The sequence below is a fragment of the Vombatus ursinus genome, unplaced genomic scaffold (assembly GCF_900497805.2).
Source record: "Vombatus ursinus unplaced genomic scaffold, bare-nosed wombat genome assembly UNPS02014832.1, whole genome shotgun sequence".
NCBI lineage: Eukaryota > Metazoa > Chordata > Mammalia > Diprotodontia > Vombatidae > Vombatus > Vombatus ursinus.
Window position 1 is genome coordinate 49,756,920 of NW_020954610.1, and position 26,097 is coordinate 49,783,016.

At 35.5% G+C, this 26,097-nt stretch overlaps 1 protein-coding gene across 1 annotated transcript in view; it reads right to left on the minus strand.

The window, feature by feature from the left end:
- The window catches only part of PARN (poly(A)-specific ribonuclease), a 182,551-nt gene that overhangs the window by 3,930 nt on the left and 152,524 nt on the right, over positions 1 to 26,097 (minus strand). The window contains exon 23 of the mRNA XM_027839597.1: positions 5,848 to 6,041. Within this exon, the coding sequence (XP_027695398.1) occupies positions 5,848 to 6,041 (194 nt within the window). The remainder of the gene's footprint in view (positions 1 to 5,847; positions 6,042 to 26,097) is intronic.

Below are 26,097 nucleotides of genomic sequence, written 5' to 3' on the forward strand. Positions count from 1 at the left end.
GAAGGAAGGAAGGAAGGAAGGAAGGAAGGAAGGAAGGAAGGAAGGAAGGAAGGAAGGAAGGAAGGAAGGAAGGAAGGAAGGAAGGAAGGAGCAAGCATTGCCCAATTGAAACTGGCCACTCAGGTCCCCAGTGGAGCAGCTACTACTACTCACAGTGTGTTGTTTGTCCTTCCTTCTTGAAGAAGACCAATGACATCAGGAAGTTGATGTCTTGACTTGCAAGTGAATTGGATTTAATTGAGGCGGGACTGTACAAAATCACCAGCCTCACTCTCTCCTCCAGAGTCATCTAAGTGCAGTGGCAAGACAAAGATCAGGACCACTGGAGATGGCCCCCAGTATTAAAAATACCCTTCTTTGCAATGCTCTATCCCCACAAAGATATAATGCCTCCTTGCCAGCATCTTGCAGACTCAAATTGATCAGCCTCATATCAAGATTTCTGATTTCCATCATTCTGCAAGGTGGGTCACTGATGTCATTTGCTGAAATTAACAACAGCTGGAAACCACAAGCAGAATGGGTTTGAATTCATCAACCATTCATAAAAATTAGCACTGACACAAAGGTCTGCCGACCTAATTTGAACAACTTGCATTTGCAGAGATAATGTAAAGTGCTCTCCCCACAGCAACCCTTTGAAGTAAGTAGTTCTAGCATTACTAATCCCAAGTCTCCTAAAGAACAAAGGACAAACAACAACAATAATGAATCAAAAAACAGGGTCAGATAAACTCGGTGATTTGTCCATGGTCAAAATTTGTCCTAGCTAGTCAATGTCAGAACAATGATTCAAACCCATATTTCCTAATTCCAAGTCTGGCCTTTCCATTACAACATTTTTTACACTTTGAGAGAGATCTATAATCTTGATGTGAACACTTGTACTATTCAACCCATCCATATATTCTCATCTTATACCATTTCTCCAACAAATTCACATAAAAAAATCTTCCAAGTAGGTAGAGAGTTTCTTCCTGGTTTTCTTTCTTTCTTTCTAGAAAACATTCCATGGGTGCATCATCTAGGTTGTACAACTGTCATTACTTGCAACATGAACAGTCTACCTCCTTTTCATTTACACTTTGCTACCATCAAAGTAAATTAGGACAATGTGGTGATACATCTATTTCATCAAGTCTGGAAAGAATTAGAAGAGCTAATGACAACTTTGCTACAAGGGTTTTTTTTGCAAGCTTCAAGACTGCCCTACCCCACCTTTAGTGTGGCTCTAAACTTATCCATGAAATCAAAATCACTGCATGTCTGGGAAGGTAACTCTCTGAATACATGGAAATGCCCATTTCAGGTGGCAAAACTGAATAGCTACATAGCCAAGAATGGTGCACCTGATCAAGGCACAAGAAAAATCTAACTGATACATTACAGTTTTAAAGGCTACCTACTTAAGGCTTACTTTTGAGACTTAGATTAAAAAAAAAAAAAGAAAAAAAAGATGAACCCAGGTAGTTGCCTGTAACTTTCTTCAATCACATAAGAAACTCCTGAATTTCCTAAGTCAAAAATCGAAACAGTGAAGAGTAGGTCTTCTTGGAAGTGTATTTGCACAGGCAATATTTTGAAATTATGCAAAGACCTATTGAAATAAATTTTTAAACACCCACCCAATTAATCATTCTTCCTGAAATTACTTCTATCTCTGGTATGGTATATAAATTTAAAAAACCAAACTCCCTATACTAGGATTAGGAGACCTTGGGTTCTATTTCTTATTCTGTCACCAACTACTTTGGTCAAACCATGTACATATTGCTTCCTCATTCTAAAATGAATGCATGTGATTCGATGGCCTCTAAAACCCTTCCAACTTCAGAACTATGATGTTAAATTCTGTTATAGATATATACACTATTGCACATGGCCTTGGTTGTATAAGTCACCTTCTCTGGGCCTGTTTTTCCAACTCTAAAGAAGGGGATGGATTAGATGCTCCTGGGATTCTTCCAACTCCACATCTATGACCTTATGATGGTATGATTTCTAAGATTTCTCCCTGTTCTAAGGTTCTATAAATTTACTTCAATCTATTTACTGTTCTGATCAAATTTCAATGTTTGGTTGAAAAAGGAGAAAACAGAAAGGCAAAAAGACTTTCCCCACAACTAATGACTATCTTCCCTGCCAAACCAAAATGGAATTTTAAAAATTTCCAAAACTGACTAACCCAATAAACATTTATTAAATACCTCCTATATGCTAGACACTGCGCTAAGCATTGGAGATGACAAAGAAAAGCTCTAAGATCTCAAGAAGCTCAGTCTAATGGGGGAGACAATATACAAACGACTACCAAAAAATAGAATTCGGAAAAAGGCCAGTCAATCTTAGACCCTATCTTTGAGTTAGTAAGGTCTCCAAGAGACCTCACTGTAGAGCAGTATTTCACCTCCTATACAGCGCTATGGCTGGTTCTAAGAAGCTCTAAGTACATCACCAAGCAAAGAAGAGGCACAAGCATGGATTTCAACATGCAAGCTACTATGTGCTTCACAAATTTCTTTTTCCACATTTTAGCTGTAAATCAGTCCTAATACAGTCATTAAAAATTTTCATGGGAGGTAAGTGAACTCCTTTTGCCTGGCCTTTCACAAGAATGACAGCAACTTTAGAACTCATTTCTAACTTTAATGAAACCTGTAACAGTATCTGAGAAGATTATTGCTTTAAGTGGATTCTAAACTTTTCAGTGTAACCTTAAGGGTACAAGATTTAAAAGTTCAGCAGTTTTTCCAAGACTCCAATAAAACACGGCTCTTGGCAAACATTAAAGGTCTAATGTATCGTGCTTTTTACATGTGTAGTGGGGCGATGGAAGGGAGAGAAGAGCCCCAAACTTGGAACTGGATTTCTCTTTTTACATTAAAAAGTTTAACCATGAACTGCATTTTGGTATATTTTCTCTTTGACCTCAACTGGAAATTTCTCCAAAAAAGGATTCTATTTCAGCAGTATCCAAGAAGGTTTTGATGCCTGTCAGTCCTGTCATAATCTAGGTGCCTTCCTACTCATGTAATTTTTTTGGTAGAGTATAATAGGAAGGATGGTCAGGAGATGGTTATGGTGATAGAAAGATGAGGATATGGAACTACAAAACGCCAGGTGAAAATGGCGCTCAGCCCGTATTTATGCCATATTCTCATGACTGATTCACCATATGGGCTTAATGGACTGGACAAGCCCATTCTACTGAAAGAAATCTTGGGAATTATATTTCCTAGATACAAACACACTATACAAACATAAATTCACACTACATGCTGGACTGTTTTTCTTTCATTAATATCCAACTCCAAAACAGTATAAACACTGTACACCTTGAGCTCTTCTGAGGAAAAACATAATGAGACTAATAAGCCAATACTGATTATAATAAATACAAAAAGGGAACTTACTGTTCTTATACACCTGCTTCCTGTGAATATAAGGAATGAGATGTACAAATCCTGAACCATGAGCTTTTATAAAAACTTATTCATTCAACAAATTTTTAGTGAGAACTGATACTTAAAAAAAAAAAGTAGTGGTTCTAATAGCTGTGAAGATATGAAAAGAAAGTTTATTTTTTCTTACCAGCACAGTAGCAGGAAATACCTTTGTAAAAAGTAATTCTTTTTCTATTATATTTCTGAATGTTCTTTCTGTACATTTAAGTGATCTTGGTACCCATGGGAAGTGGTGTGATAAAGGAAAATAAAGGTTAAGTCTTATAATCAAAATATTTAGGGCTAAATCTAGTAGGCAAAATACCTAGGTTCGAATCCTGGCTTGTTATTTATTAGCTGTGTGTGACCTCAGGAACCTCAGTGAGTTTCCTACAAGAGGAGAATAAAAATACTTGCATTATTTGCCTCAGGAGTAAAATGAGATAATGCATACAAAGACTTTTAGAAATCAGTTATCAATATTAATATTACTGATTTCATAACAAAGTCTTTTAAAGTAATACTCCTTTTATAGTAAGTAAAAACGTAATTTATTGACCTAATTGTAGGATATAGAGTTAGAGCTAAAAACTCTAAATGACCTTTAAGGTCATCCAACCCCTCCATTTTGCAAATGAGGAAACCAAGGCCAGGAAAGGAAAAGGGACTTGGTTCAGAGTCAAACAAGTAGTAAATGGCAGAGGCAGGATTTGAATCCAAGTCCTCTGACTCCAAATCTGGTGCACTATGCCATGTAAGTATTACTACCTGAAAAGTACCTGGTTCATAACCTTTACACACATGTAAGTTATTGAACATTTCAATAGCTTGAGATCTGTGAGATTTGGTTAGCAACACTTCTTTCACTATTTCAGTTATGCATAACTGATTACTAAAAAGTATATGTATTTAACTTACAGAGAGGGACCATGTCTTATACTTCTTTTATAGCAGTACTACAAATGAGTATTCAGAGTACAAAGAATCATCCTTGAATTCTGGTGGAATCATTCCCAGACTAAGCCAGAACTCCTCATCCTGGAATTTCTCCCATCTGCTGGGCTCTTATAGTTTATGGAACACTGGGAACACCTTTGAGTTCTGCTCTCAGGCTTCTTCATCAGACTTTACTTTGTTCGTCACAACAGGGGTATTAAAAAAAAAAAGCTGCTCTAATACTGAACTTATTTGCTTTAGAGAGTTTAACACAGACCAGTAAGATTGTCTGAACTTGGTAGTTTCACAAAGTTATAGTGCCTTATGACAATAACTGAGTAATCAATATTGTTAGATTCACATGTTAAGCATCTGCTATCACTGACCCACATCTTACTGATATAGGATTAAATGCTTAAATAAACCAGGTTAAAATGATTCATTAAACTGCTGAACTTGTACTGTTAAAAGGTTTTATTCTAAGAACAGCAATTCAGAAGAAAACTTAAGTCACTTGATTTAGCCAATTCAATTAAAAGTTGTCAATTTCTTAGACTATGACAGCTTTATTGTCAATGGGAGAAAAATGTATGCTTTACTTGCAGTATTACAGATTTGAAATCCTAAATAACCTAGAGAATGTTTTCACTGAAAACAACAAAAGCAGCAAAGAGAGTTAGAGGATTCTATTAATAGGAATTATATTTAGTAGCTTCAAAGATTATCCAGAAATGAACAGAAAAGGAATTGAAAACTTCTCCCTAGAAAGTGACAAATAAATGGACAAGTTCACTATGTAGAACTGAGAAAAATCTAAGGAAAATTGAGATACAAAGAGTGAAACACAAATAAGAAAACCACATGAAGAATATTACTGGGTAGAACACTGAATATTTAATAGTTGACCAGTATCTACAATGAGGTAGGCAGGAGGTGTATGCTACTTATGCCAAAGACTTTAAACTACACAAATGCATAAGATTTTTTCCCCTTTTTTTAAAATGGCAAGTAATATGACAAGCAGAGATAAGTTCCCTGAGCTAGCTAGGATACATAATCAGGGTATCTAGTATGTGTTACAGTTTTGATTCAATTAAGCTGTACCATGATATACATTTTAAAAGTGCATGCAACATTTTGGCTTCATTGCTGATTTCATTAATATTAATGAAATTCAATTAATGAGATTCATTATGTCCCATGTCTACAACTAAAAAACCATAGCAATATTTAGTATGCATTCTTTCCTCTATACCCCCACAACATAACTGGGATTTTTTGTGGTGCTTTTTAAAAAAATTCTGTGCTGAATCTTACAGGTGCAATTAAAAATATGTCTTAAATCTCTCTGGTCTCATGAGAATTACATAATGTCACAATGATTTTATGATCCCTCCCCCAACTCATAAATTTATATAAGGTTCAAGGTTGAAAAAGTAAGCTCTGACCTTTAGCAAATAATACCTACCAGCTGAAGTGAGTTCTTTCTTTACTTTTTTACATTTCTTGGCTTTTTTCTTCCCTTCTGTAAGGGACTCTGCAGAGGAATCTGTCTGATCAAGCTCACAGTCTGATATTTCCACTGACTCTATATCTTCAGAGCCAGTTTCCTCTTGAATGGGGCTCATGTTTCTCTTTCCTACTGTGCTGGTAGCTGTAAAACTGAAATTTAAAAAGGCAAACAACACAAAAGGTGTCAGTTATTTTTATAAGCCAATCTCTTACATTTTAAATACTCTTACTGCCAATAACACTCAATCAGCAATCAGCAAAATGGCAGCTTTCTGCACCTGAAAATTAAAGGCATTATTAAATAATAAAATCTAGGAGCTTACTACTTAGAAGATATATTCAGAAGAGTTGGTTTGAAAACTGTGAGTGTATAAATATATTTCTGTATCAATATATAGGCACAAAATGCTCCAGTAGGCTTTTAAAAAATTAGAGAATATCGTGGTGCAATGGAAAGATCAATGGACTTAAGAGTCACAAGACCTGAGTCTGAATCTTGACTCTCCTCCTGATTGTGTGACCTTGGGTGAGTCACTTAATCTCTCCAGGCCTCAGTTTTCTTGACTAGAAAATAAAAGGGTTGGCCCAGATGATCTCTAAGGTCACTTCCATCTAAGATCCATGATCATTATAGTTATTATGATTAGAGCTACTTCAGGAAAATACTAACTTTAGATTAGGGTTTAATATCAGTATTCTTGAATATACCAAGGATGATAATTAAATGGGTAAACTGTAGAACTGATATACCCTAAAGCACTGTAGTAATATTGCTTGTGGATTCAGACATACAATGTGTCTTGAAATACAATTACATGCAAAAAGCATAAGCCACAGTTCAAAAAACAAGGGTCAGTTCTATCTTTCAAAATAAAGTTGTACTAGAGATTGCCTCAAAGTGACGAAAGGAAAAAAAAAAAAAACAACAACAAAACCAAAAAACCAGATTTATGCAATGAGGTATGCCACATAATTAAAAACAAACAAACAAACAAACCTACAAAGATATCCTTGCTGAGAACAAAACTTTTCTAAATATGTTTTCTGAAAATATGGTTACCTGATTATTCAAACTACTTCTACATTCAAATCACCTCTGAAGTCACACAGGACACATTTCATTCTTTTGGGATCACGGAGAAGAGAAAGGGAATTGTTTTTCCTGATGTCTTCAGGAGGTGGCCCTGGGTCTTCGGAATAGAAAGCAATGAAATCTTCTGCTTATAGTTTTAAGAATTAGTTACAAACCTAGAAATTACTACTGTTTTATCTCTACTTACAAAACCTTTTGGAAATTTTCCTTTTGTAGAGGTATTTCAGAAGAAAGTTAAGACGGACAGAGGACAACATAGATTCAAACCAACTCACTCCTGTAGATCTCAGAATGTTATAAACTTGTACTTGACATTTTGAATGAAATGACTGTAGCAACAATTCACAACAGGGTGATTAATACTAAAAATTACTGTAGACACATAATAAAGGAAAACTTGGCTAATACCAAGTTGTTACTTAGACAACTAGAGAAAAAGGCAGAAGAATAACATAAATAATAATGTAGCTAAGATTGTGTACCAGTATTAATAAGTATATCAATGATCACAAACTGCTCACTACAACAAAAACCATTTACATGGGTGTGTATGTGTGTGTGTAAGTAAGTGTATTTAAATAAAACTATAAGACTATAAAATCATGGAAAGAAAACACACATACACACACACACACACACACACACACACACACAACTCCCAAGACTTAAGACAAGTCTTAAATCTAGCTGGTCTAATAGAAAAATAGAACATGTGACAATTAAATGCTCCTATTATTCCTCTGTATCCCCTAGATAATAAAACAACAAGAGGAAGGCCTAGCTTTCCTATGCTGGGTGGATCTTTTACAGAATATCTGATGGAAAACACGAACAAAAATCACACAGGTTTGGATGGCAAACAGAGACGCAGGCAGAAAGAAGTTAAGTGAGGTGCCCAGGGTCAAAAGAAGCCTGTGTCTAAGGTTGAATTTAAACTGAAGCCTCCCTGAAACCAGGCCCAGTGCTCTAAGCTTCCTCAAAGAACCAGAGTACTACACGGTGCAATAAGAATGATAGTTGGAATAATTTAGAAAATTGAAGGGATCTGAGATAAGAGCTTTAATATTGAACTAATGAACCAGTCTTACGGCAAACAGATTGCGCTTCCGATTATTTTAGAAAACTAATACAAATTTTCTATTCAACAGCAACATCACAAGAACATAAAACAAAACAGCAAATAATTCAAAGTGGATAGCATGTCAAATAGCAGCTACTCTATAAAATATAGGGACCAAGAAACCTCAGGAGAGTGCTCCAAGATTTGAATATTTTTGGTAACAGAAACAAATCAATTAAGAATTAGGTTTACCAGTATAAAAAGAAGGTATCTTGAAAATAAAGGAAATATCTGCCTTAGTCGTAGTTGTCAGTTCTATTCCAAACAAGACTTCAAAAAATGTTTAGGTCGGTTACCTAAACATTGCCAAAAACTTAGAAGATTGGGATATGACTTAAAATATTTACTCAGAATTTTTAGAACCAAGTCCCTGCTTTTCTGGGCCACTAGAAGTTTTCCAAAATCTAGAAGGTATTTTGGGATCTCCACAGATATGGCAGCTTGGTCTAGTTTCAAAAAATTCCTAAAGCACAACTCTAACCATTACACCCCAGATCCCAACTCTAAAAACTCCAATGCCTTCTTATTACTTACCTTCATGATCAGATACAAAACCCTCTGTTTAGCTTTTAAAACCTTCATCACTTGGCTCTTTCTTACTTTTTTTCTCCTCATACCTTCTCCTCTCTACCTATTCTGCCATCCAATGACACTGGCTTCTTCTTGTTCCTCTCACATGACACTCCATGTCTCACCCAACTCCAGGCATTTTCACACTGGCTGTCCCCCATGGCTGGATCAAAAAGTCATCTTGGCCTTCTGGTTTCCCTGGCTTATTTCAAGTTTCAACTAAAGTCTCATCTGCAAGAAGCTTTTTCCAGTCCTGCTTAATCTTAGCACCTACTCTGAGATTAACTACAATTTACTCTGTATATATGTTATTGTGCAAAGTTGCCTGCATGTTCTTTTCCCCATTAAACTGTGAAGTCCTTGAGAATAAGGTTTGGTTTTTGACTTTTTTTTTTTTGCTATGAACCTTAGCACAGTGCCTAGCACATGGTAAGTGCTTCACAAGTGCTCATTGACTTGATTTGACCTGGGATTTCAAATGCAAAGATAATAATAATTGTACAAAAGACTATGGGGTGCAGCTAGGTGGCGCAGTGGATAGAGCACTGGCCCTGGATTCAGGAGGACCTGAGTTCAAATCTAGCCTCAGACACATAACACTTACTAGCTGTATGACCTTGGGTAAGTCACTTAACCCCATTGCCTAAAGCCCGCCCCCCCCCCAAAAGACTATGGAACAAGTCTTGCAACCCTTAGGGATAATGGATGAAGTTCTATTGTAAATCATTAGGTTCCAGGACCCCCACAGAGGTCTTGCCAGAAATGGCAGTATAGCCCTATATGCATGACAAAAAGCCAGCAAACCCCCTGACTTTTAAACAGACTTGTAAAAGGAAAAAATTGAAAGGTATTTTAAAAAATAGAAAATAACACCAGAACAAGTACTATAGATTACTGGGTAAAAGACAGAACCTTTCTGGGAACAGTCAAGAGGCACCTGGGAACAAACAGATAAAGGATGAGTATGAGAAATTGAAAACTGTATTAGAGACTTTGCAATACAAGATAAAGCACCATTTTAAAGTCTTGGAATACTATTGGATCACAAAAATGTAGAAAGCAGAACAGGAAATTAGAATCACTAAAGATGCAAGGTCATGAATTTTGCTTGACAGACAGCCTGTTACGAATGTGTGGTACACTGCCCCATAAAGCAGAAGATATCTACAATGGTAAGAAACCCATATGTGATATGAAACTGAAAGAACAGAATTACAAACCGAGGACTGGATGTGCCCCAAATGTAATTTCCAGAGTTTTGCTAGCAGTCAAGAATGTTTCAAATATCACTGACTAGAAAAAAAAAAAAATAAAGATCTTCTTAGGGGAAGAGTTGTCTCCAAAGAACTAGAAGAAAATTGTGGCATAAAAACTAGAGTTCCAAAATTTAAGGTTTCTTTCTTTTTTTCTCCCAATCAAGTTTTAAGTTCACTGGGTGTCAGAACAGGTATATAAAACAAATAATACTATAATCTTCCCAGCAGATTATATCTTACACACAGACACGAAACTCCCACACCCACTAGTTTCTTTGAAGCAGCCAAAGAGCTAATTCAATCTTAGACTGCATAAACAGTTGGGGGAGGGTTAGCAGAGAAGGTGAGAAGGCAGATTTTGGCTAATTAAAACAAATTAAATATTTAAGAGCTTAAAAAAAAGTAAATTAAAAGAAAAGAATTAAAAAGCTGTCCAGGGAAACCTAAACTTATGCCTTCTTTCAATCTCGACAAATTTCCCATGTAGTAAGCAGAAAGTGGTACGGTAGAAGAGTACTGTGTTAGAGACAAAGAACTTGGTTTGAAATACCAACTCTGCACTAACCAGCAGCAGCTAGGTGGTGCAATGGATGGAGTGCTGGGCCTGGAATCAGGAAGACCTGAGTTCAGATCCCAGCCTCAGACGCTCACTCTCTGTATGACCTTGCTCAAGTCACTTACCCTGTCTGCCTCAGTTTCCTCATCTGTAAAATGGGGGTAACAACAGCACCTATTTTGCAGGGTTGTTGTAAGGATCAAATGAGACAACTGAAAAGCACTTAGCACAGTGACTGACATGTAGTAAGTGCTACATAAATGTTAGCTATTACCTATAATTATCTGTATGACCTTCTGTAAGTCATTTAGCCTCTCTGAGCCCCAGTTTCCTTATCTGTAAAATTAAGAGGAATGATATAGATTAATCCTCATCTGCTTCTAGATCAATGATCACAGCATGTATGTATATGTATATATACATACATGCATACATGTATATCACTGTATATAGGGAATGCTGTGCATATGGTATATAGGTATATGCAAACACACACACTTGCAATGATCATACACACATATATATAATATACATATATGTATGTATATATACACACAATGTGTACATAGTTAATAGTGAAGTATTACAAGTATCTCCCAAGACTACTATTTAAAAAACTGTCATTTATTTGTAAGACCTTGTAGTCCAAAAACCACCAGGTTGCCTGATAAACAGCTATTTCATTCAGGGAATATGGGCAGCAGCGCTAGACTTGAATAACAGGAGCTAAGATTCACACCCCTTACCAATATTAAGTTGCCGGAGTTTGGGAGACGGACATTTGGCATTATTCTTATCTAAAACTTCATTCCAAGGACTCAAAGGTAGTTGCTTTAACCAATGTGTTTTATAGTGGAAATATTCTTGTATCCTGTCATAATTTCAATTGAACACAAATAAACTTAATAGTAATGATGGTATGCTCAAACTTGGTTTATTAATAAGCATTGCTAAAAAACTCTAGCTGTTGGTCAAGATACCATATGATAGAAAACAAATCATCTTAGCAGTGTTTTGCTTAGCAGACTTGGATTCTTAAATGTAAAGATGCTGGAATGCAATCCATTAAGGTGAAGTAATTCCACATGTGACCTTGTGTTGTGAAGCTGAAAAGAGCACAACAGAATCACAAGCCTTTAAGAGCTAGTAGGGACAAGAGAAGTCACCCAGTCCAACCCCTTCATCTTACAAAGAAAACAGCCTAAAAGAGGTTATAGCTTTCCCCAGTGTTAAGACAGTAGGAAAATAGGGATCTAGATCTTTTGGCAAGGTTGTAGCATTGTCTGTTCTATACTTAAGGGGGCTTAAGTCATTTGTTCATTAAACATTTTCCAGCGATGAATTGAAATTTTTTATATTTACTCTATAACCTGTAAAGACAGACTATCACTATAGTATGTCCTGTTGTAGCATGAAATTTTGCAAATGGCACCCATCCTATGCCCTTATCCAAAAGCCAGGCCCACAGAAACTCCAGATTCCAACACCATTTCCCTAATATCACAATTACATAACAAAGAACCCAAGAACAATGTTACAGTGGCAATGTTAGTGTTAGAAATTTCAACTGAAGTGTGAGGCTAAGAAACAGGGAGATTAGGATCTGTGACTAAGGTTGAAAGATACTAGCTATGTCCAGATCAAGATTACAGGGTAGCTGATTACCTGCATGTGGGCAAAACATCTTCCAATTTCTTAATAGGATTGAAAAGGCTTATGGATTTATATAATAAAATGGATTTCTCACCAGAAGTCAATTAAGGGGCAGCTAGGTGGTGCAGTGGATAGAGTGCCGGCCTTGGAGTCAGGAGGACCTGAGTTCAAACCTGGTCTCAGACCAGACACTTGACACTTACTAGCTACGTGAGCCTGGGTAAGTCACTTACCCCCAATTGCCTCAAAAAAAAAAAAAAAGGAAAAAAAAACCCACCAAAAAAACCCCCAAAAAACAAAAAACCAAGTAAATCAGTTAAGCTTCTTCTTAAAAATTATTTGAGTTGATTTATAAAATCCAAACCAATCTCAAAGGATTATTAATATTAAGATATTAAGAATAATAACAATAAACAAAAAGAAAAGACCATACCAGAAGGCAACAATCCTGAATTCTTCTAGCTCTGCCACTAACATGGGCAAATCCCTTCCTCTCTTAGACCTCAATTTCTCATCTTTAGAATGGGTAGATGAAGCTAGCTTATTAAATTCTAAAGTCTCTTCAAGAACAAAAGCAAATGTGGAAATTGGTTAAAAAATTTTGTTTAGTAACTGGAACGGTTTCACATATATGAGATAGACTTTGTATGGGAAGTAAAGTTTGGTCATTTGATAATGCTGACAAAACATTTATTAAATGCTTACACAAATACAAATATACTAGTCCCTGCCCACAAGGAGCTTACATTCTAATGGAAGAAAATAAAGTAGAGCTGGGAAGGGAGGGGGTGGGGCATGATGGGGGGGGTGCCCAAGTGGTGGCATGACTTAGAAGTGACAAGGTTTGGAGGCCTGGCTCCAGGCACCATAAAGCAAAAGCTCACCAATCAGAGCCCGCTGTTCCAGAGGTAGAGTCCAGGTTCCAGTGAGAGAGCAACAAGGAAGATGGCTTGAGTGCAGGTGGCATGGTTTAGAAATAACCAAGGGAGGGATTAGTCCTACATGAATTCTTGGTATATGTAAACATATTTATAGCTCTTTGTGAGGTGACAAAAGATGGGAATCTGAGGGACTGTGAACATATTGGGGAACAAATGAACAAATTAATAGTCTATTAATGTGATGGAATATGATTGTGTTGAACTTTTCATGACCAACCATGATTCCAGAGAACTAATAATGAAACATGCTGTTGTTTAAACATTTTGTTTTTATAATAAACATGTTTCACCCCCTGATGGAGAAGTAAAGGACTCCAAATGCAGAATGAGAGAAACATTTTTTTGGTCATGGCCAAGTGACTTGTAGGCCTGGCTCCAGGCATGATAAACTTGCAAAAGCTCACCTATCAGAAAATAATCTGAATTTCTACAGGCCAAACATCTATCACCAAAATCTTATATCAAGTAATATGCCTGGTTAATACTCATGCTGTTATCTATTAAATGAGATTTCTTGAAGTTATAAAGATATAAATAACAGTAATATTCAACCTTGGAAGATTCTGGATAATCTGATAACTAGTATTCCTTAATGCTTGCCAAAAGATCTAGATCCCTATTTTCCTACTGTCTAACACTGGGGAAAGCTATAACCTCTTTTAGGCTGTTTTCTTTGTAAGACGAAGGGGTTGGACTGGGTGACTTCTCTTGTCCCTACTAGCTCTTAAAGGCTTGTGATTCTGTTGTGCTCTTTTCAGCTTCCCAACACAAGGTCACATGTGGAATTACTTCTCCTTAAGATCAGTGAAAGTAACAGTTCACTTGACAGATTCTTTAGTTTCCACTCATCAGCTTGCACTCCCAAAGGCAAATATTTCTTCAAGGTAAGGTGATGTGTTGTTGCCTAACTGAAGATATAGCTCTAAAATATATGTGAAACTAGCACATTTATGCACACAGTAGGCGCTAAACAAATAGCTATTAACTGGTAAATTCAAGAGTCAAAATTCAACACTAAGTTTACATTTTAAGTCAGAGCTAGAAAAAACAACCTTTCTTATTGGGAGTTCATTAGCATGCACTATAATAATATTTCACAAAATAAGCTTATTTGTAATGATTATGGAAGGCACATTTAAATAGATCATAAGAAGTGGTGATTAAGACATAAAGTGTTACAGGTACAACTTGCTAGATCAGAACTGGATATTAACCTTGATAAGCACTTGCATGTGAAATAAAACAGCAAACCAACCTTGTTCAAAAAGCATTTAGAGTAATAAAACTGCTGGGTTGTTGAGTACTTTGGTAAGTACTTAGGGAACTGAGAATTATGACATAAGTTATATTACGGCTAACAACTGAAGATAGACTGATTAAATTTTGGAAAGATGAACTGCACCATTAGTTTCCTCCCCTCCCTAGAAAAATAACTTTGTTGATAGAAAAACTATATTTTCAAGTTCCTAAAATACTTTCCTCCCTTGGTAATAACAGAAAAATGACTCCCCCCCCCCAGTGATATTTAAAAGGTGCTTTTTGGTGAGAAGCATTAAGTGTAATGACTGAGGCCTTTACGAGCAACTTGGAACATTTTTTAAAAAAAACTTGCAATGGGAGTAAAATATAGCATTTTAAGAAGTAATTCCTGAGGCATGCAACGAAGAGTTTTTATAATGGAGGGAAAAACAAAACAGAGCGGGCAACACCTGAACTTCACTCTTATCTGAACTGGTTCAAAGAAGGAAGAATTCATACACACACACAAACACACACACATTCAGATGAGTACAGAAATCCCTTTTACCCAACAGGGAAGTAGGAGGGGAAGGGGCTAACAGAAAGTGGGGAGAGTGATAAGAGGTAGGGCAGATTAAGGGAGGCAGTAGACAGAAGCAAAACAGACACTGGAGGCAGGACAGGGGAAAAAAAAGGGAGAACGGTAAACAGAAGAGAACAGGATGGAGGGAAATATACAGGAATCATAACCATGAATATGAATGGGGTGAACTCACCCAAAAAATAGGAAGTAGAGAGAAAAATGGATTAGAAACCAGAATCCAACAATATGTTGTTTACAAGGAGTAATTTTTCTTATATTTAACAGGATGTGTATAATGTTGCATTTTTTAAGGTAACAATGGTGAATGGAGGAAGGTATAAGAGGTTATTGTTTCTACGTGTAATGTAGTTGAAATTATCCTTCTCAATTTGTAATATTCAAAGGCAGAAAAATACAACTATAGTAAAACCTCATAAATCTCGACTTCTCAGACTGAGCACACTCTGAATACGTGAAATTCCAAAAAATAGTGAAACTTCTGTATATTTATTTAAAGTTCATCATGTACCATATTTACCTGTATAATTTACTCCTTTTTGCTGCTAAAGGAATGGAAAGAATTATACGGGTAAATTACTGTGTTGGCAGAACAATTAACTATTGTTAACACTTCTTAAAACAACTTCTTTATTTTCCAGTGGTATTTAATGTGGTACACTGAATAAAAGGCACCAGGAAGATGTGGGTTCAAGTACTGCCTCTAAAACATGATTATGTGACTTGGAAAGTTACTTAACTTCCCAGTGTCCTCGGGCAATTGTCTGTGACTATTAAGTCACAAAGTACGTGATGATTTGCACTTGTGGAGGGAATTTCCAGACAGAAGTTCACTGTTCTGATGAAATCAAAAGTCTGTTTCTACCTCTCCCCAACCACCTTTAGGGAGAATCCTACTACTGGTGGTGGTGCTAACAACAATTGCTCCACTCCCCTCCCCCAAGCTCAGCTCATCATCCATGTTATAAGTGTAGGGGTTTGGGTGGAAGGAACAGCCAAGTAGGGAATGCCAGCCAGGCTGATATACAGTGGAATTCTGTGCCCTGAGAATGAGGCATGCAAGATCAAGATAGCTCTCTCTGTCTCTCTTTTTCCCCTCTCCTACCTCCCACACACACAGACACTCCCCCCAACCCCCACCCACTGCATGGCTTAGCATCCTAGCCAGTGTGATAAAACTGCTGCTAGGAATCTAGGAAGAGTTGGTCCCTACTTCAAATTATTCTCAGTTAACGGCATACTTTTTTATTTTGGTACCACAAGGTCTCATACATCAGAACAACAAAAGCACCAATACTCTATCTGCTGGAAATGCTTCTGTGCAAGAGGCGTTGACCACTAAGCAGGCAAACCAGGAGCGCGCATGAAATGGACTGCAGATATGAATGTTTTTATTATGTGTCAGCGCTACATCACAAGAAAATTGGAAACAGATCTTACCAGGCATTGGCAAGGGCTTCGTACTGCTTTTTGTCAACGATATCCTCAGCTCCAAGTTATACAACAACGTACTGCAGATTATGCAGGGCAATCGTAAGAAATAACTTCATTCCTAAGCCCAAATTAGATGAAATAAGAGTGGAAATTGAGGTGTTACTTAAATCAGAAGAGGGAAAAGCTGAAGAATCTGAAGGCATTGAAAATCTACACTTAACACAAACTCCAAAAGTACTACCTAATAATGAAACAGATGGCAAAAATAACATTGATATACTCAATGAGTCTGAAGTGAAGAACATACTGAGATGGGAATTTTGGAAAGTCCTTTATGAGATCAACAGCATGCATACAACAAAAAGACCAACTGTACCAAAGCAGTAATATTTACTGACTGAGTCACTATAACCATCACAAACAAATGTGTTCTCTTATAATATTTGATGAAAAAGACAAAAAAATTACAGGCCCTGTACACAACAGTCCATGCTGTAGATGCTGACGTTTTAAGAACCATAGGAAGAAAGGTAGATTTGTTTAAGAAAATGCCCCAGGACAGGTATGGAATACCATCATAGAAGGAAAGGCTTAAGAAAACTATTGAAAAATTAATGGAAAAAAACATTGGAAGATTAATTACATCAATATCTGGACAGTACATGCAATAGAAAAGTTGAACACTCTATTGCCCAATTAAAAGCAACAAAAAAGAAACCTGTGGAATGAAATCTGGAAAACAAAAATATAACAAAAATCCTTGATACCCTTAATAAATAATTGAAATACAAAAGGTTAAGGCAATATGACAAGTCAAAGCAGCACAAAGAAAACAAATAATTCCATATCAATTAAAAACTACACTATAGAGGCTTAAAAAAAAAAAAAGGAGAATCCCTAAAAGTAGATGTGAAAATTTTCTGGTCATTTCTATGGTCAAAAGAAGTCTGACAGAAAGAAAACTCAAGTTGGATCAAACATACAACAGAAGATTTAAGTACCATCAATATAATGAATGACAGAAAGGATTACATCAAGGTTGGAGACAAACGCAAACTATTCTGCAAAACCATAAAGTAACATGTCCAGATTAGAACCATAGTTACTGGCTCAAACACTTCACAGAGGTGCATAAAGCCGTAGCAAAGCGGTTTACCAGCTTTCTCCCTGGAGCAAGCTTGATCCCATCTTTCTCCCTGGAGCAAGCTTGATCCCATCTTTCTTAAGAAAAGAAACTACATATTTATTTCCAAAAGATAAGAATACCAGCAACCCCTTTAAACACTATGCAATTACAGGTTTATCTATTTTACACTAAGCATTCACAATTCATACTACCCCAAAACTTCTATAAACACAAGAAAAATATGTTGAGTGAGGAACTATATATGTGTGTGTGTGTGTGCACACACGCACACGCCCCAAAGTTCCAAAGGCATAAAGAATAACTTATTACTAATTTGGTGATTATTGGACCAGCTACCCCAAAACACTGTAAGAATTATTCCACTTCTGTTAATTACCACAAAGTCTTCAATTCAGATCTGCACTCATGATTTAGTCCTATGCTAAAAATATTTAAACCAGATCCAAGCATTGTGAGTACAGCTGAGTATCTGATATCTACATGGAAAGCTATTCTCTACTTAAAAAATTCCATCAACACAATGATGTCAAGAAAAATTGTGTATAAAATGTGGCCTTCTGCGTTAAAAACAATTTAAGTCTGCTATAGTTCTGTTCAGCCTTAAACCCATTATCATCACTTCTGAATAGAATTAACTATGATTTTCAAATCAAAGTACGAACTGTATGAGGAATGACTGAACAAGTTGTGGTATAAGATTGTAATGGAATACTATTGTGCTGTAAGAAATGATGAACAGGATGATTTCAGAAAAACCTAGAAAGTTTTACATGAATTGATGCAGAGTGAAGTGAGGAGAACCAGGAGAATATCGTACAGAGTAACAGCAATATCAAATGATCAACTGTGAACGCCTTAGCTATTCTCAGCAATATAATGATTCAAGATAATTCCAAAAGACTCAAGATGAAAAACGTTATCTACTTCCAGAGAAAGAATTGATGGAGTCTGGGCAGAACAAAGCACACAATTTTTCACTTTATTTTGTTTTTTGCATGTTTTTTTTGGAAGGGGGGGAATCCGTATTTTTTTTTTTTACAGCATGACTAATATGGAAATGTGTTTTGCATGACTATACATGTATAACCTATATAAAATTGCTTGCTGTTTCAGGGAGGGTAGGAGAGGGAGGGAAGGAGAGAATTTGTAACTCAAAATCTTAAGAACAAATGTAAAAAATTATTTTTTACACACAATTGGGAAAAAATATAAAAAAAGGAAAAAAAGGAAGGCATTGTATCAAAACACTGTATTAATCACTTGAAGCACATGGTTGACATCAAGCAACAGGACTGATTAAAAAAAACATCAGTCAATCCATCTTGGGAAAATTTTCTCCAACAATATCAAAATGCTGTTTGTACTTGGAAAGTATAAAATTCTTAGTGTGTACCAAGGAAGAACAGAAACTGAAGGTTTCATGTAGAAATCAAGAAGCTGAAATGAACCAATGGATAGATGTGTCACTTAAAAACATCTTAGTCTGATTCTTCAGGTAAGACACACAGAGCACAAAGCTATCAAGGAGAAAACTAAGGCTCAGTTTGTTAAGAGGATGACTAGCATCCTGAAGTAAAAATTTAATGAGAAAAAAGACATTTAGAACAATTTACACATAATACCAGCCTTAAAATGAGGTATTGCAAAATGGATGACAAATTATCTAAAAAATGTCCAATCAAAAACATGTTAGGAAAACACAGGGCTTACCACCCCAAGTCAACTATAGAAAGATTCCTCCGTGTCAAAAAGGGGAAAGAAGATAGATAAATTTTCTAAGAGCAAACGAAAACCAGATTAGAACTGATAGAAATCATTCTGGAACAAACACATTTCACTTTACAAATGAATAGTAAATAAAATAGTGACAAAAGGAACATGCCATTGGACTTGTTGAATGTAACTAAAAGTAGTTTATATACAGATAGGGAGCCTATGAAATGACCAAATGAAAGAGTGAAATCATAAAGCACTCTGCAGCCAATGTCATATAACCTCAGCCAACATCTGTCATTAACTTAAGTGTTAAAAAACGGCTGAGTCTCAAAGCTTTGTTTACCGAAACAGAGGGGTTTGTTTGTAGTAATGATTCAAGATTAGGTCAATGCTGATTAAAATTACAGAAAGATTATTCTTAGGAGGCCCAAACTTACTGAATGAAGCAAATTATGCAACGAAATGGTACAACTGGTATGTCATATAACTGCAGATTGCAAAAATTTAAGCACTAAGCAGATAACTAGAAAAATATAATAATTCTACACCAAATATTGACCTTGATAGATGAAAAAATGGCAGATGCCTACACTACTAATTAATCCCCAAAATAAAATTCAACAAATACTAGAACTAAAGCAACATTATGGATAGAACTGTTGCTAACAGCTGCCCGGACATAACAAAAATCTATAAAAATTTAAAATTAAGTGATGTCAACATCCAGAATACTTGTAATCTTCAAACTACATGGAACAAAAAGCTTTCAAAATATAAAAAAAGAAAGGAAGAAATTCAGAACCATGTGGGTACAGGATGAGAAATCTGTCATCCTGTCTTCTATAGCAATACTAAAGATGAGTTTCCATCATAATATTTTTATTCAATTATCAAAAAAAAAAATCTTCCTTCATTCAATCAACATTATCATTAAATACCTACTATGTGTTTAGCACTGTGCTAAGTGCTAGGGATACAAAAAAGAGGCAAAAGGCAGTCTCTGCCCTCAAGGAGCTCACAATCTAAGGGGAGAGACGCTGCTGTTGAGTAGTTTCAATTGTGTCTCACAGAAGCTAAGGTGGCATTCCCTAACTCTGAACCTGGAAAGTTAAAAAGAGAAAGCACTGAAAGCAAAGATTTCAGAACTGAATCAGTTAAGTCTGAAGTTGAAGTTACAGATACTCAAGTTGCTACCAAGTAGCAAGTCCAGTAAAGAACAACAACAGCTTAGAAGCTAAGATTCTCAGAAGTCACCCTATAGATGGAATTAGTTTGGCTGAGATGTTATGCCCAGCAATGTGTTAGTCAAATCTATCACAGAACTACTCAAGTTAGCAGTGGAAGCATCTGTTCAACACAGGAGATATGTTTGTAAATCATTTTTAAGGGCAATTCCTGGGGGACACAAAGAAGACACCAAAGTTTACAGTCCCTAAGCACATGGTTTTTCTCATTAATATTTTCCTTGCCAGGTTTCTCTGTAAATAAGCGCTTATTACTTTTCCCCAAAGACACTGAGTACACTAATGAGAAAACATGACCCAAATTACGTGTAGATTTTGGTGTATTCATTATTCCCACATTTGCTTTAATATATTAATACCTTTATTATTTCTTTTGCCTTATTGTTAAGTTAATGGTTTTGTTTAAGATCTCAAAGTTTATACTACTATGACTGGATAGTTTTATGCAAATGGAAACATATCAGTGCGGGCTTGAGTATTCCCTCACCCTAATAAAGTTTGAGTTTAACTGTGAAGTGATGGTCTTTCTTTGAGAACCCAGACCTGCCATTGGAAAAAGAGGCTGGAATGAAGCCCCATGAGAAAAGTATGAAGTACTGCAGTGTGTGGCCACCTCACTTCAACTATAATGTAAATGGAAAGAACAATAAAACAACAGAAAATGAATGCTGCCAAATTATAATAACCAAGGAGGGTCCCAAATAAGAGATATGAGAAGACAGCTTTTTCTTTACAGAGGTGAGAAACTATGGATATGCTGGGCAGTTTTGTTGAACTTTATTTTTCTCCTTTATTAAAAAGGATGGCTCTTTGGGATTGAGTGAGGGGAGAGATATCATTGAAAATATATGTGATGTTGAAACAGAAGACATTAATAAAATTTTATTTTAAAAACTATGTGCCTAACCAAGAATTAATTCATTAATTTGGATCCCCAGACTCAAGGTCCAAGGTTCAAACACACATTATCTAATATTTTATTAGAACAACTATTTCAGAGAAAAAACTGTTCCTGACAAAAGTATTTAGAATTACAGAATTTTAGAGCTAGAAGGGACCTATAAAATAATTTAATCCAAATCCTCCCCTTCTGTGTATCACAAACAACCATTTACATGCAAATAACTGCTGCACTAGTTTAAAAAAAGTTATTCTTTTCTATTAATTAAAAAGTTATCTTTAAGGATATGAGGCTGTTCAACTCAGAAGAGATGGGTTCTACTGCCACTAAGAACTGTGTAACCCTGAAAAAGTTACAAATTGTCTGGGTTCCAGTTTCCTCTATCTGCAAAACGAGTGAAGGTGAATGACATAATCTCTATGGTCCTTTTAATTCCAAAATTCAATTATTTCATCGAGGTATTATTTTACTAACCTAGTTCTGGATACACATACACACGAAAATATATAATTTTAAAATCTTTATAATTGAATTTACAATTCAAATTTATAAATTCAATAATTTCCCCTCAATTAGTTTGAATTAATGTGACAAGTGACAATAGGAAATTGTTCAAAACTTCAATTACCCAAATAACAATTAAATGTATAGTCTAAAATAATACATTTGTGTGTGTATATATATACCTTTTTTTTTTTTAATTTTAGATAAGCCCTTTCCTTAGCAAATAATCATTTTCGGTTTTCTTTCTACCTTCTTTCCTTTAAACAAACTTTCATTGTTGTTCAGTCATTTCAGCTATGTCTGACTCCTCAAGACCCCATTTGGGGTTTTCTTGGCAGAGACACTAGAGTGGTTTGCCATTTCCTTTTCCGTCTCAATTTTACAGATGAAAAACTGAGGCAAACAGGGCCAAGTGACTAGCCCAGGGTCAAAACGCTAGTAAGTAAGTGTCTGAAGCCAGATTTTAACTCACAAAAGGTGTCTTCCTGACTCTAGGTTCAACACTCTATCTACTGTGCCACCTAGCTGCCCTTTAAACCAACTACAACTAATCTAAAGAAAAAGTCCTACAAATGTTAACTGGTAGACTAGGTTTTGAAGATAGGCCACTGCTTTTAGACTAGTGCCTGCAAAGTCAAAGAGGGCAGGTGGGTCTCTTCAAATTCCTATAAGGTTCTAGGCTAAGTTTTGACTTTCACAGTGCAACAGCATGTTCAGACCTAAAGGAGAGAAACTATGTTGTGAAGGAAAAGCAGATAAGATAATGAAAAATACCAAGTGGGAAATTCTGCCATTAATTCTAATGATTTCATTAGTTTTATTACTTTAACCATTCTAAAAGTACATTTAAAATCATGTGCTTAATCTAATTATGACCACGTATGATTGCTAATAATCTAATTTGATGAATCAACAGAAAGATTTATGGAACTTTAAAATAGAGCAAATATAGAAAAAAGTACTACCTGATTAATCTGTCTGTGATCCATGCAATGTCATTTCAGTTAGTGAAAAGACCAAAAAATAACAGCTTTTTGTTTTGTTTTTAAACATGCAAAGAGTAGTGGGAAAAGCACTGGACTTGGAGTTAGCAGAGACCCTAATGTGCATCCTACCTTTCTTATTTACTAGTTAGGGTAAGCAAGGGCAAGTCACTGAATCTTAGTTTTCTCATCTGCAAAATGGGGATAAATAGTGCCTACAATACTTTCTCATAGGTTTTCTGAGGCTCAAATGTGATTGCATATGTGAAGTACCTTATGAACTTTATGTCAGCTATTCTTATGACTATTACTACTTAAAGAAAGATGGTTTTCTATATCACAACACTCAATAACCATAGTAAGCCAGATACTAACCTCTCTATAGTCTTAGACAAACCTAATTAATTGGAAAGTCATAATACCTAGAGATACCTATCTAAAAATTCATGACTAAGGTACCACTCAGTCATTCCTAACAATTCTTCATTTCTATTTCAAACAGATAGTGGAAAATGAGGAGGAAGGGGAAAAATAAAAACTGGAAGGCATTACTTTGAGTTAACTTGAAAAAGTATCATATAGACCAGATGGTGGTCAGTTAGCTCTGGTGTGTTGGAAAATGTCTCCATCAAGAGGCTAGTGAGGTAGACAAAAAAGGTCCAAGGAATCTGCTAGGCAAAGTGTTTTCCTGGCAGTCAAAATCTGACATGTATAAGTAGTTAAAGTCTAGGGGTGCAGAACCTGTGGCCTTCTAAGGTCCTTGGGTGTGGCCTTTTGACTAAGAACAAGTTTTACAGAACAAATCCTTTTATTAAAGGGATTTGTTCTGTGAAGTTCGGATTCAGTCAAAGGGCCGCACTTGAGGATCTAGAGGATCATATGTGGCCTCAAGACTATAGGTTTCCCGCTCCTGAAAATTATAACATTCCTATTCATCAATAACATACACCTGTTTTAATTTCTAGGTGACCTGGTATTCATAGCAACGCTAATATACAAATGAAGTAATTTTAGATGAAGGTAAAAATGGGGAAGATAGGCCAGAAAATAATGATTTCTTGTTTGAGAAACCATCAAAGAGCAATATTAACTATCTATCAAAGTCTACTTAGTGCTACAGAGTAATATATATTTCCAGAAGAAAATGTCCTTTTTGAATGAAGCTTTGAAAACAAACAAAAACTTTTAATTATTTTGCCCTAGGAACACTGTAGACCATGGAGAGAGAGGAAGTTCAGTTTTCCTTTCAAGAACAGACTTTGACTTTAGTGATATAAATAGGGCAGGTATTTGAAACTTGTCCTCTGTGGCAGAGATGTTTCAATGAATAAAAAAAAACACCTTATAAACTGATAGCAAGCGCATCCTTTAGGACAACACCAACATGCTTAATACCAAAGCAGGTCTTAGAGCCAGTAGCATACATCTACAACATACTTCATTTACTCATTTATTTATTTGTTTAACAATGGTATATTAGGAAGCTACAAGCAATGTACTGTGTTAAAAAGCTGGGAAAGACACAAAGATAAATAAGACATAATCTCTGTCATGATCTCTGCAAACAGAGAAATAACAACAGCAAAAGCTGGCATTTGGATGGGTTTACAAAGTGCTTTATACTAACAATTTCCTTTGATCTTTACAACCACCAAGGTCACACAACTAGTATGTTGTGGAGGCAAGATTCTAAGTCTAGGGCTCTTTCTATCCTAACATGCCTGTCTCTCAAGCAAATAGGAGTTGGAGTAACAGACATGACAATTTTTCATGAGCAATATTCCATCACTTAAGTCTATGATTGTTAATGAGATTTTATCTACAGCAGAGGTGTCAAACTCACCCCACATGCACCACACAATACTCAAGTATAGCCCTAACCAAATTAAATGTATTTGGGAGATAGTTAACAAAATAAATAAAAATACAATCAAATACAGATGATGTTAATATGTGGTTTTCTAAGTCAATATATGCCCACAGAGATACTCATGCATGATTTAGTGGCTCCTATTTCTATTTGAGTTTGATATCACTCATCTGCATCATCAATAAGATTTCACACAAATCACTACACATTTAAGAAAATTCCATATCATCTAAGTATGGTACGGGTGAAGTCCACATGTCTTTTACATCAGCATTGAGTACTTGTTTTGAACTCATTATAACAAAAAAATTACCTTATAACAAAAAAATCAATTACGTTGATACATACGAAGAGTTACTGAACTATCCAACATATTTTGTTTAGAGGCAGACAATACTAACTTGATTTATTTAACTTGACTAGTCTTATGTATGACTAATACTACAAAAATACAGAAGAAATAAATTTATGCTATAAATGTATTTATTTCCAAATAATACTAATTTGAAGAGCTACAAAAATGTTTTGAAAAGTTAAAAGTGGTATGCAAATATCAAATGATATTTTTATTTAACAATTTTATAATTTAAAATATACTCTGAAGGCAATACTTTAACAGGCAATGTGTTTTCACTGTCAAGTCCTAAGTTTTTGAGTATTAGAATTTTTCATGGAAATATAGATATTCCTGACAAAGTAGCACAAATGATTGTGCTGTTTTATTTCTAACATCCATGATATTTTTTTCTTTAAAAAACCAAGCCAAAACAGAACAAAATACCTATCTTTTTTCTTATTATGGACTTGACAACTAACAACAAACATGAACATCTCCTTATGCAAAAAACAGAATAAGTTTACATATGACACTGTTAATCTCTATTACATATAGCTTGTTTATATATGTGTACATATATACATATGTAAATAAAATTTAACACGGTAGCTACAATAGTGCTTTTGTCTGTGACCCTTTCTGAACTTCCTTCTGCTTTTTGTGTATTTTAAAAATATTTTAATGATGTTTTTTCTTTCTTTTTTTTGTTATTACTATAATTGCACCCCTTTATTTAACTCTTCTCCCTGATGCTATCTAAGGAATGATTTGGGAGAATGAAAAAACAAAACAAAACAAAGCAAAACAAAACCCTTAATTCCAACTAAAATATCCAGGTTTTAATTTAAGTCTATTTGAATGATGAATAGTAAAACAAATTGTAGCACATATATAGCTAACGTTTATATAGTTCTTACCATGTGTCAGGCACTGTGCCAAGTGCTTTACAATTATTATCTCACTTGGTCCTCACAACAACCTTGAAAGATGGACACTACTATTATTTCCATTTTACGGATGACAAAACTGAGGTCAGGTGAC